We start from the raw sequence: 13,370 nt of genomic DNA on the forward strand, positions 1-13,370 counted from the left end.
GTATCTTTATGCTGCTTGGACTTTGAGGGGCAAGGATTACTAACCACAAGCAAAAGATCCCCAGTGCTTAGCCCTAACGGACTTATAGAGCTTCCTTATTATACAAGCTTCTAACACCTTTTCAAACTTAAGACTGTAACTCGTGTTTCCTGCTTTAACCTTGTAAATAACTCATTTCCTTTTCCTAGTTAATAAATCTTTAGATAGTTTATTATAAGATTGGCTACAAGCATTGTAGCATTGCAGCTGATGTAAGAAAAATCTCACAGTCAATTTGGAGTTTGTGCTCTGGTTCTTAACAGTCTTCTTTGAGGTTGGTACTCACACTCTTGAGCCACTGTAAGACAGCTTGATAGCAGCTAATTGATAATGATAAAGTTAAACCATGTGTAGATCTTCAGCTACACTATGGCATGCCCTGCTCAGGCACATGGAAATATCTCCAGTTAAAGCATTTACTTAGAAATGTGTTTGGATTGGATGCATTGGGAGATCCAGAACCTCCAGAATTTTTGTTATTTTGGAGGAAACATCCTGAATTTACTCGGCCAGTGGTATCCTTTTATGATTTGCTGGCCCAAAAAACTCTGCCAATGATTTGAGAGTTGCTCGGAACAGATTTGGATACATGAAAATCAAACCCAATGGAACACAGTTGTATCTAATGTTAAAAAAGCAACTATACACCTGAGACTAGAGTTTATTCACCAAAAGATACTTTAAAAAATATATTCTGGTCCCCATATAGGCTCAGGATAATGGGCCACACAAATGCTGACCACTGTTGGAAATGTAACTCCCTTGCTGTTAGCTCATATTTTTTGGGAGTGCTCTGTATCAAGCACTTCTGGTCTGAGGTGGGTCAAAGGACCAATTTGATATTGGATGCTAAACCGTCTCCTTTAAGTTTCATTCTTGGATATATTCCTCATATCTTGAGCTTGCCTGGTAACAAAGTGGCGTGATTCCAATGTGCAGCTTTGGGCGCTAAAAAAATTAATCCTGCAAAAATGGACAAGTCGATTCCTACCAAATATTGATGCCTGGCTCAGTGATGTGGTGGACTTCGCAGTTAACGAATGACTGGTATTCTGCAGAAAGGGAATATCTGGAAAATTCAATGCAATTTGAACTGACCTTTTAGAGGTCTAAGATTAATGTAGGTATGATGCTTCCCCTCCATTTAGCGTAATCCTCTTTCTTTGTGTTGTGTATTTGATTGAATCTGGTATCTTGATATATTTCCCATATTTCAAAAATTAAAAAAAAGAGAGAAGAGAAAACTAGTGAGGAAGGGGCTTGGTGGGACAGATGGACAAAGAGAGATTAAAAACACTAAATAAGCACAGCTCAGCTAACTGGGCTGTGAAAGCCATTTACAATTAATTGAAGGATTTAACTCCCAAGGAGAGAGAGCAGCTCTTGAGGAGCCACAGAAGAAATATAACATAGTAAAACTTGGAACTTTTGGCTGAATCTCAAGCAACAATTCTGAAAGGCGAGTTCTACAGATGGTGGAATTGTGTCCCAAGGGAAGCCCCTTTGTTTAGGACAGAAAAAACTGTGCAAAGAAGGCCCTAATCAGCACTGCAATCCTGGTTATATGAAGGGCACTTCAGGCTGAGGGGCTCCATTGATGTAAGCCACAGGTGAACGGTCAGAAAAGGGAGGCAGGACTCTTAGGTAACCAGGGAGCAGAGCATGTAGGCCTTTAGAGGCCAAAACCAGCCCCTTGAGTTCCTGGGAGAAGTTCTGTGTCCCAATGGAGTCACTCCACCCTCTTCTGCACTCAACATAACCATGACGGGCACAATCTGAACACTCAGCCAGAAAGAAGGAGGGGTAGGGTGACCGGATGTCCTGGTTTTATAGGGACAGTCCTGATATTCAGAGCTTTTTCTTATATAGACGTCTATTACCTCCTCACCCCATCCTGATTTTTGACACTTGCTATCTGGTCACCCTAAGGAGTGGTGAATTTCACCCATTAGAAATTACATAGCAAATTAAAGGAGGCCCAGAAAGGACAGTGATAGTGGGAACCCACCCCTTATGTCCACACAGCCGGGGTGAATTGCCTGCCAGGGGGTTCTCAGGTCCAGCACTCTGGATGACTCACCTTTCGTTGACTGCTGCTGCAGGGCCGATGGCTGCTCCTAGGCTGCCAAGGGCACTGTGGGGCTGCTCCTGGCCTCCTCAAGGAAAAGGACCCTGGTGATGGCAGCTCGTGCTCCTCCCTCTGGCAGCTGCAGGCGGCTTGGGCCTGGTACTTAGTGCCTGTCTCAGCAATGGCACTTTAGATTCCTCACATTTGTGCCTCAGGTTGTCCTGGGGGAAGAATAAGGGGAAAGGCCAAGATGGCGTCCGGCTCAAAGTGGGGCTGACGGGCAAGATGAGGTGTGCAAAGCAGCCCAGTTTATCTCAGCTGTATATTGTTCAGCCAGCCTTAATCTAAAGTCTGCATGGCAGCATGAAAGGTAATCAACATTGTATGTAGGTAGTGTTCTGTCTGGCACCAAGCCTCTCAGGGATGGGTGCAAACAGAGGAAGGTGATTTCATGGAAGTTTGCACAGCCTGAGAGGCATTCACTTAATGATTAATTTTTATGCTCTCTCATTGAGTAGGTAAGTGGCAAACATAAGATATATGCAAGCAAAGGTTCAAAGGAGTACATTCCTAGTGTGGCATCCCAGAGGGCAGTAACCTTTTTAGATCATAGTTTATTTTCTTAACCCAGATGAACTGAGAGCTGCTGTTGGCTAATTGTTTGCATTTGCAGTTGCAATTTTGTACCATACACTATATAAAGGGAGGGCTCTGAAATACAAAGTGATCCCCTGCTAGAACCCAGAACAATTGCTACACTCTGCAATGGAACCTTTGGGAGCAACAACTGTTTTCCTGGTGGTTTGTATCTCTTGCCTTCTTTTCCTGTCAGCATGGAGACAGATGTCTGGAAACAGGAAGCTGCCACCTGGCCCTGTTGCTTTTCCCATCATAGGGAACATGCTGCAGCTGAATATAAGGAACTTACCCCAATCGATACATGAGGTAAGGGTGCTTTCTCCTTATCCGTTGCTTTGGCTCAGGTGGGCATTAAGCAGAGCCTGATGAAGAAGAACTCAAATTCCTGGGGTTTGCACAGTGGCTCAACTCATATTTAAGGCGGAACGTTTTATCCACAGAAATCTATAATCTTGAATGCTAGATACCACCTGTTCCTGGCAATGTGTTATTTTGATGATAATGTCTTATTCACACGTAAACCAGAATATGCTCTCTCAGTTTTGCTGTAGTGTATACAAGTTCTCCTGTGGAGAGAGGCATGTGGTCTAGTGGGTTAAGAAGGGAAATGGTAGTCAGGAGCATTGTGGTCTAGTCCTAGCTCTGCAATTGGTTCCATCTATGTGCCTGGAGAAATCACTTAAGTTATTTGTATGTTTCCCACTTGTAAAACTGATCTAATGATGCTTGCTTTCTTCACAGGACAAGGGTAAGGCTTTAACTGCTGCTGGGTTCTGCCAAGTTGACATAGTCATTGGCCCAGAGAGATGTTACCCACACACTAGGGCACCCTACCTTTACCCTAGTCCATAGGGCTCAAGGTATAACCTGGTTAAGACACTCCCACCCTTTCCCAGTCCATAGGGCTCTAGGTGAAAGGCACCTACCCTTACCCAATTCACATTCTAGGGCTCAGGGTTACCCATTCCCACGCCATAGGGCTCTGGGTGTAACCTGGTTAATTAAAGTACCCACCCTTTCCCAATTCATAGGGCTCCGAGCGTAATTCTCTTCAGGTTTGCAGGATCCTTTACCAGTGAAGGAGCCTTACACAATAATATCCTTATTCTCTATTTTACCTAAACCGAATACACATGCTAAGCATACAATGCTCACCACTCCCAATAAGGCAGACAAACTTTTTCTGGTGGCCAATCAGGATTAGCTCATCTGGGGACTCCAGCTTCTGCATAGCATGGTTGGCAGGTTGTTGAGGTCTGACAGCTCTGACCTTTGGCTGTGTCCTGGGCTTAGGTTCCCAAAGAACTTAAGTTTCAGCTTATATAGTGAAACTTAAGTCCTGCTTAGCTATACCTTAACCAATCATTTTAAACTAAAGTACTACAAAACACCAATCCCAGCCCTTTACAAAACAGTTTTTAACCAATCACATCCCATCACCTTTATTGATTTAAATAGTGCACACTTACTTATGGAACAGACAGTAAAAATCAAAGAACCAGCCAGAAATAATTCAGATAAACAATAGAGAAGTGGGTACCATAAAGACAAAACAATAAGAAGTGTAGATTTTACAACCACAACTGTTGATAAGTGATTCCTTTCCAGAGAGAATGCTTTCAAACATAGTTTTCTTTAAACATCTTCTCAGTAGTCCGATATGACATTGTCTTGATGTAATTTCAGGAATGTGAAGATGTGACTACATGCTACTTAGCTTATGGCTGCGGTCTCACCTAATATGGCTGCTACTGCTTAGCCCAAGAACAAGGCCTAAGCCTAGCCAAAAAACAAGGCCTCAGACATTAGAGAGAAAGTGAGACTGACTCTGTATCCTAGTGGTTAGGCCGCTCATCCAGGATGTGGGAGACCCAAGTTTCTATTCCAATGACTATTCAGTTATTTACACGCAGTGGAACAGCTTCAACAGAAGAGACCTAGAGAGCCCTGCTCCAGAATACCCCAGAGTGTGATGTTAAGGCACTCTCCAAAGAGAGGAAACCCAAATTCAGATCCCTTGTTCTCATCAGGTAGGGTGGGGGAATTAAACACGGCTCTCCCGCCTCCCAGATGGGTACCCTAACCACTAAGCTAAAAGTTACTGGCATGAGGGCACCTGCTCCTCCTTTTCTGGCATATATCATATGGGATTTTATCTGTTAGGTGTGCTTTAGGTACTGGATCAAACCCTGCAGACAAGCTAAGGAGGGGAACGCCTAGTTTGAGAATCCAGCACTGGCCAAAAGGACTGAGGTGGCCATACATGTGCCCAGCGACAGATATTCAACAGTGGAAACTTAGGCAATGCGATAATTTAGGTGCCTAGAGCGTTAGGTGGGGTTTTTGAGGATCTACATTTTGGATGTAGGTATCTATATCCTTTTTTGGGTGTAACCCTTAGTGGCATGAGAGCTCTTTCATTAGTTTGTAATTAGATCCACTCATATTCTTAAGTGGATTTAGTAAAAACGTATTGGTTCTTTATGTTAATCTTTTACAGCTCAGTGCAAAGTATGGCCCAGTTTTCACAGTATATTTAGGCTCAGAGCAGGTTGTGGTGCTGTCTGGACATGAGGCTGTGAAGGAAGCTCTGGTTGATCAAGGGGATGAGTTCAGTGGAAGAGGAAAACTGGCACTGGCTGACAAGATTGCCAAAGGAGCAGGTACATTTCCAATAACTTCAGCATGTGGTGCTGATGTTCTCTGTATGTGAAGAACATGACTGAGAAGACAGCTGGTGTTTCATTTAGTCCTGTTATTTGAAAGATACTAACTTTAGGCCCTCTTTATGTCCGAGTATATTTCTTATTTTTACATCGTACCAGTATGTGTATATGTGTTTGCTGTAGTTACAGTGACAATTTACATTGTGTCACAGAACAAAATGCAACCATGGGGCATGGTAACCACTGGAATTATTTTTCTTGTTCATAAATACTATAAACAGCAATGAGGATAATATGTAGGATTTTGAGTTAAATACTCATTTCAGTATAATGTAGTGCCTCCAGTAGAACACAAATACAATAATGTTTGAGTTCATATTGAACCTTTCAATGACCAATGTTTTGTTAGGTTAGAAATGTAGCAAATTGAGTCTGGCCCTCCTGCCTTTTATTCCTGTTCTCCTCCCCTTCCCAGGTATTATTTTCAGTAATGGGGAGCAGTGGAAGCAGCTTCGCCGATTTGCCCTCAGCACCCTGAGAAATTTTGGGATGGGAAAGAAGAGCATTGAGGAACGGATTCAGGAGGAAACCCGTTTTCTGGTGGAAAGGCTCAGAAACAAACAAGGTACATGGGATTTGCTTCATGTATATCGAAAATTGAGAAGTCACTTAAGACTCTTGTTTTCCTTTATTTTGGGATATCAACTTTGGTTCAAACATCTTATAAGTAGGGCAATTAGCTGCACATATAAAAAACTGTGTTAATGTAAAGGAAAAGTATGTGAGAAAAGTTCCAGAGATGGCCTTTCCTGACTGTTATTCCCTGTGTTTTCTACCCTCTGATCTGTGACCAGTGAGCTGTGTTAGAGTGGATTAGTTTATCTTCAGTGTGTTGGTCTCATAAGACACCTATGCCTACAGTTTGCTTATTCTGATTTTCTTCTGTGCTAGACGTCTGATACAAGTTTGGCATCTACATTGTTTGGTGCTGGCTTCCTGAAGAACATTTGAAATCACTGTATAAACTTACAGTGCTTTCTAAGTGATAATAATAACGATTATTATTATGTTCCAAGACTGGGGCTCCTTTGCCTATGCTTTGTGCTAACTAATAGCTTGAGACAGACCCTGTCTCAAGTAGCATAAACATAAAATGCACATGAAGGATTGTATGGGTAACAGAAAATGTATGTAGAGGCTGTATTGTTTTTAGTTTTTGCTCTGTGTACCATTGGGCAAATAAATACCTAAGTCACTTTGATCATCTATTGATCACAAGTCCGCAGTGGGAAAAGGTTTACAGGGGCACAGCACAGACCAGCCTGTCATTCTAACATGGTTGGGAAGTTGTGAGTCTACCACTCACAGATCCAGTCCAAGTGTGGTTGGACTGTGTGGTTCCTTCCATTCAGTGAGGGGCAGGAACTCAGGCCTGTCAACTGATGGGGGCTTTCATGAGGGACTGAAAGGGGTTTAAAACACAGCTCACTTTGTAACTATGACACCATAACTCATCCTCATTAATGAATATTAGAGACCCCTGAATGTGATGCTGAAGGTGAAAAACAGAATTAAAAATTGGACTCTTTGGTTTGTTCCAGAGCAACCCTTTGACCCCACCCTCTGCCTCAACCAAGCTGTCTCCAACATTATCTGTTCTATCATCTTTGGGGACCGGTTTGACTATGATGATAAGAAATTTCTGACTTTAATTAATCTCGTAGAGGAAAATAATGAGCTCTTCCGCTCTTTCCTGGGACAGGTGAGTTCAGGTGTTTCTTCCACTCTTTGCCTTTGTAATGGGGGAAGAGAGAGAGATTTCTTTCTTCTACTGTTAATTTTCCATAATCAATTGTTATTTCAAATTCCCATAATGTTCCTATTCTCCTCATTAGGCTGTAGCTATTACCAAATCCAGCCTCAAACTTGTTTCTCAGCATTATTTAAATTCTCACATAGAACAATTCATTTGCTCAGAATTATGTTTGTTCAAGGACCCCTTTCAAAAAAACTGTAAAAATCAAGGAAATTGCCAATTAAAATATTAACATCCAAACCACTGCAATTCACATGCCTTTGTATAATCAGGATGGGATATCTAAATGTGGTCACATTCCTCACTTGCAAAGCAAACTCCTTTTCATTTCCAGCACACAGCCACCCACCACCACATCCACTGCTGAAATCCTCAGTAAACAGTCTGCTGGCATAACTCAGTCGAAATCATTGGAGTTACAGCAGCAGAGAATTTGGCCTCTTGATTCAAACTTTAGGAAGACTTTGTCTATGATGTTTTATACATCTGAAGAAAATTTGTAGTTTGAGTTAAATTTTGGCACTTGAGTATGATAATCAATAACCCTATGTGTGTATTTGGGATTGTTTTAGTTGGAAATAATGGAGATTATTTTAGCGAATAAATCTGAATCTCACTGCAGTATGTGTGAAAATGTGTGCATTGAGTAGAATGAGTGAGTGAAGCTTGCAAAGTTCTTTAGAATACATTTGAATAGGAAGGTGCCACAGAAATAGTGTGTTGTGCTGCTGTAACTGAGTCAATTGAGTAAACACTATGATTATTTGTTGTGTCTTGACAAACCAAGACGTATTTTTTTCTTTCGATCATTACAGCTGTACAATTTTTTCCCTACTCTCATGGATTATATACCCGGGCCTCACCAAATGATAATTAAAAATTCTGATGAGTTCAGAAGATTTATTCTAGAGACAGTGAAGATGCACAAAGAGTCTCTCGATCCCAACTGCCCTCGAGACTTCATCGATGCTTTCCTCATCAAAATGCAACAGGTAGGTGAGAGCAGTGGCCCTTCCCCTTTACCATGGCGTAGGTTCTACACCTCATGGCTATTGATCACTCTGCACTAGAGCCAAAGGAAGACGTGGTCTCTGCCCCTGGAATTTACATTCTAATAGCCAAGCACTGTTCACTTCATCTGTGTGATTAGTGCTGTGATGTCAGTGGGACTATACCCATGAGTAAGACAAACAAGAATTGTCTCTAAGGGTTCATGTACACTGTCAATAAAGGGCCACAGCATAGCCACAGTTGGCCCGGGTAAGCTGACTTGGACTTGCAGGGCTCAGGTGTAACCCAGGCTCTAGGTCCTCCTCCCTGGGCCTCAGAGCCTGGGCTCCAGCCCGACCACAAATGGCTACACTGCAATTTTATAGCCCCTCAGCCTGATCCCCATGAGCCAGAGTCAGCTGACTTGGGCCAGGCATGGGTTTTCTGTTGCAGTGTAGACATATCTTAAAAAGGACAGAGCACCCACAGCAGGTATCAAAAGCACTTGGCAATGTGGAGATTGGCTCAGTTTGGAGTTTAGCCATTGAAAAGGTTTCACAGAGAGTAGACAGAGGCACTTTTATTGCTATGTGTTAGCATCAGTGGCCATTAGCAAAAGAAAGCAGTTTCAAATGGCTGCCTATGCCCACACTCACAGACCTAACCTATTATCAACTTCATTGGAAACCCTTCCTGCTAATCCCCTGCAATACTTTGCAGCAACAGCCTATTAGGAGTTCAACCACTGCACCCTTTGGTGAGCAGGTGCTCAGGCGTTTGCATTTTCAATGGGGATCTCTCTTCCTTTGGAGCATCAGCCTCAACCCATCTGGCTCCAAGGTTTAAAATGGTTAGAAACATTTGGTTTCCTTTGTAGTTCAAGGTTTTAAAGGCAATTAGTGCTGCCCAGGCAAACAAAATAGGAAAGCAAAGGGAATCAACAACAAGTTCAATGTTAACAGTTAGAAATGCAGATGAAAACTAAACTGGGTACTGTAATGCTCCAATTCACCTCTCTTACAAAAACAACAGGTTTCCACAGCAATGGCTCAAAGCACCCCCGCAGTGCTACTGCAATCACCAGGGCTGTGGCCCATTTTTATAAGGATTTTTATAAAGATGGCAGGTTGGTCACACAGCAGGTAGAAGATGAGAGGGTTTTGGCCTATATGAATAGATCTTACACTCTTACAGTAAATGATCAAACATCTATCACATATGTCTCCTCAGGAGCAACAGAATGGCCAGTCAGAATTTAATACGGATAACTTGATAAGAAGCACGTTAGACTTATTTATTGCTGGAACAGGGACAACCAGCACCACCCTGAAATATGGACTCCTGATCCTTCTGAAGTACCCAGAAATAGAAGGTACCACACAGACCCACACAATGCTAAGTTTTGAAGAGATGTGGGTATTGCATGGGTCAAGGGATCAATAATGGTAAACAGAACCCTTCCCCTTAAGTCACCAGACCAAATCTGGCTTGGGCTGGAAGTGACCCATGTTACCACTGTGTGCAAGCTGGTGGCTGGTTTATGTGAAACTGAGATAGGTTTGGGGACAGGGGTGCTAATGCAATTCACAGAGACAGGTGTCCACCTTTGGAAAGCACCATCACAACTGGCATTACTTGGCAGGCTCAGCACAGAGTCCTCAGCCTGAGTAGGCCATTGTGACTGGATTCCTCTCTCAGCTCCCAGCCCAAGCTAAGGCTCCTGGGCCAAAGGAAAATGAATGTGTTTGTGTGGGGGAAGCCTGTGCTGCCACTGGTCATATGGTACCTTTGCATTCCAGGCCTCTCAGGTGGGCACTCTCCCCTCGAATACAGGCAAAGTCCTTTCATCTTTGGATTTAATCAGGTGTCAGGATTGAGTTAGGGCTTAAATCAAAACTCTGCCAGTGCTAGAGATTTATCAACACCCATGTAATATCCACTGCTAATTCCCATCACACGAGTGTCCTCCAAGATCACATGGATGATTTACTTTGAAGGGGGGAGAAGATTTAGACCTTAATCTCCTGTGTAGCAGTTAGTTATATACACTGGTGATAACATCACACTGTTATCTGTTTTATAAAATAATCAAGCCTGAGCAATATCACTGCTCTATAACTACATCCTTTGCACTCTGTCCTAGATACCATGGAGAGTAGCTTCTGCAACCTAAAAATGTCAAGTTTGTTATATACTAACGTGCATCTGCTGAGACCTGTGCATTTCTGACAATGTGATAGAAAGGTTGAGAAAACTGCAGAAATCCAGTTCTTTAGCTTCTTTGTTAACCTCATTCATTTGATGACAGAGAAAGTTCATGAAGAGATTGACCGTGTGATTGGCCGAAGCCAAAGCCCGTGCATGGCAGATCGAAGCCAGATGCCTTACACAGATGCCGTGATACACGAGATTCAGAGATTCATTAACCTTGTCCCACTGGGTATCCCACATGCAGTGACCAGAGACACTCACTTCAGACAATATGTTATCCCCAAGGTTAGTTCTCAACGATTCTGTGAAAGGTCCAGTTCTTCTGCCTTTTCCTCTATTCAGTTTTGAATTATTCACAGTAGAAACACTTTCCCTGGTTTGAGCGTGGCAGGTGTTTTTCACGATTACCAACAATGTTCCAGTTATTATTGGCATGAAAAGACTAGAACCCTGCATTCTGTAGGCTCAGCTCTCCTTCCAGAAGAAAGGTTTAGAGCCTAGTTCAAGGTTTTAGATATAGAATAGATATCAAAGCCAGGTATGTGACACATTCCCTCTTTTTGAGAGCCTCTTTTGGGAGGTCAGTTTCTGATTTGGTTCCATCTCTCTACCAAGCTTTAGTCTGACTGACATCTTAATATGCCCAATTTGCAGTGACCAGGTCCTAGGTTGCTAATAGAGACACAACATGAATTGTATATGTCTTTTTAGCTTTATTATTATTATTATTTTGTAAATATAGTGATGGGAAAACTATTGGTGTGATGACTACATTATAAAGACAAGGGAATGGCATATGCTTCCAAATATCAGCTGAGTGATGCATCTAACACTTCTGGATCTTAGCCAGACTTTTCCAGATCTCTTCGATGTAGAAGTCAGGCTGGCAATCTAATGGGAGCAGCCTCTCTCATGACATTCCAGGATTTCCTTGTTCCAGGTGGGCTGCAGTTTGGTGGGGTTACCTTTTCTCATGGAATTTTAATATTTCTGGTTCCAGAGGATGCAGGGAAATGAAGAAAAGAAAAATGTGTCCCACTCTCCATCCCAGTGAATTCTAGAGGCTTCTCTGCTTTGGACAGTATCTACTTTAACTCTCTTTATCTGTGTTTGCTAATTCAGGGCACCACTATATACCCTGTCCTTCAATCGGTCCTATATGACAGCAGGGAATTTCCAAAGCCAGAGCAATTTAACCCAGGACATTTCTTGGATGAAAATGGTGTCTTTAAGAAGAGTGACTTCTTCATGCCTTTTTCTACAGGTAAAAGAAGCCATGTTTGTTTCAAGTCCCAGACCATTCACTTCTAGCTTTGTCTTGAGTATGCAAAGAGTTCTCAAACTGTAGTTGGCAGAGCCTTTTCAGGCCATCCATGAAGAAGAGCCTCTCACAACAACAAAGCACCTGTTGGTCTCCAGTCTCTTTTTTGAGTAACTGCACCCATGCTACTGTCCACTCTGCCTGGCAACTTCACCTCTTCCTTTGTTCGGGTGTGTCATCCTGTTGTGGACTAATTTTAAGTGAATGTGCATGCAAAAGTAAAATTGAAGGGAGTAACATAGAACAGGGCAAAAGCCAACTGCATAGTCACCTGGAGAGAGATCAGTAGCGGCTGCTTAACTTTTCAACTTCACTTCTGTCAATGAAGATTCCCAGTCACTCTGTTAACAAAACATCTGTATGGTCCTCCTTCATTCTGCTACTCAAGATGCCTACACTTCCTTACTCGTTACTTTCCCCTTCCACTCAGAAAAAACCACCATGTCATTCCCCCCTGAAACATATTAGCTGGCTTGGGCCCTGCATTATCTATTCCTCAAACCCCACATCTTCCCACCCATCTTCACATAGTGTTTTTAAAAGGCCACTTATCATATGGAACTCAGCTTTTAAAACGGTTTCTTAAGCCCACACACACTTTCGTACCTTCCTGAACTCTGAAAGATAGCCATTATCCTCCATGCACTTACTCTGAATCACTCTGTATCTCTAGCTTTAATCCTGAGGTTTACTTCCATTGTAACAGAATTTAAAATATGTTGCAAAGAAAGATCTCCAGCATCTCCTTAATATTCCTCTTTCATTGCAGGGAAACGGATTTGCGTGGGAGAGGGTCTGGCTCGGATGGAGCTATTTTTGGTACTGACAATGATTTTGCAGAATTTTTCCTTGAAAGCTCTTGTTGACCCCAAGGACATTGATATAACTCCACTACCAAGTTTTGTGACAAATGCACCAAAACCATACCAGCTCTGTGTTTTACCTCGATAAAGACCGTGAAAAGCCATCTAAATGTCCAGGGAATGAATTTGATTGTCTGTGATCCTGGACTCATTAATACAGTGACAGAAATGAACTCGTGTTGTAACAGACAGATATAAATAAGCCGGCTTTTTAAGTAACTGGGATTTAACAAAATTCATTATAATACCAAAAATTATATATATATATATATATATATATATATATATATATAATGACCTCTTGCCAGGTACAATAACCCTGCAGTGTTCTCAGATAGGCTCAGATGTGACTCTATTCTTGATAAAAGTATGTTTTCAGTTCATTCGTGTGGTAGTTCATTTCTGGTGTAGCATTTTGGAAGCTTAGCTTGGCATATGCAAGCTACAGTGAATGCTGCAGACTTCCTCCCTGCCCCTCCAAAACTCATCTTGTCTTACAAATAAATACGCTTTCATTGAACCAGGCTGAAAAAGAATTGCATGCGAGATTAGTTTAGATGTTCCGTTGGCACCCATGGCCTTTTCCCAATTCCTCTTCTGTGAGCAGAATCAGGGCCTGATATATCAACCCTTACCAGTGTAAATAATCCTCATGTGTGGTCCCATTGAAATCAACAGGACTGCTGATGAGAGGCAGGGCTGCAGAACTGGGCCTTTACTTTGTATTTTACTGTTTCCTTCTTTAGCACAGTGCCAT

At 42.3% G+C, this 13,370-nt stretch overlaps 1 protein-coding gene across 1 annotated transcript; it reads left to right on the forward strand.

Annotated features, from left to right (window-relative positions):
- The first annotated feature begins 2,849 nt into the window (after positions 1-2,849).
- Positions 2,850-13,094, forward strand: LOC137147226 (cytochrome P450 2H2-like). Its single transcript, XM_067539122.1, has 9 exons — positions 2,850-3,052; positions 5,247-5,409; positions 5,888-6,037; positions 7,014-7,174; positions 8,044-8,220; positions 9,449-9,590; positions 10,527-10,714; positions 11,552-11,693; positions 12,520-13,094. Exons 1-9 carry the CDS (start codon positions 2,873-2,875, stop codon positions 12,699-12,701), a joined length of 1,485 nt encoding a protein of 494 aa, XP_067395223.1. The 5' UTR covers positions 2,850-2,872; the 3' UTR covers positions 12,702-13,094.
- Positions 13,095-13,370: the final 276 nt, after the last annotated feature.

Source organism: Emydura macquarii, unplaced genomic scaffold (assembly GCF_026122565.2).
Source record: "Emydura macquarii macquarii isolate MOO-44397 ecotype Brisbane River unplaced genomic scaffold, CSIRO-AGI_Emac_v2 contig_67, whole genome shotgun sequence".
Classification (NCBI taxonomy): Eukaryota; Metazoa; Chordata; order Testudines; family Chelidae; genus Emydura; species Emydura macquarii.

Coding starts and splice junctions, on each gene's coding strand:
- LOC137147226 (XM_067539122.1), top strand. CDS start 2,873: ATGGAACCTTTGGGAGCAACAACTGTTTTCCTGGTGGTTTGTATCTCT. Junction 6,038..7,013: donor AAGGCTCAGAAACAAACAAG/GTACATGGGATT, acceptor GGTTTGTTCCAG/AGCAACCCTTTGACCCCACC. Junction 8,221..9,448: donor TCCTCATCAAAATGCAACAG/GTAGGTGAGAGC, acceptor ATGTCTCCTCAG/GAGCAACAGAATGGCCAGTC.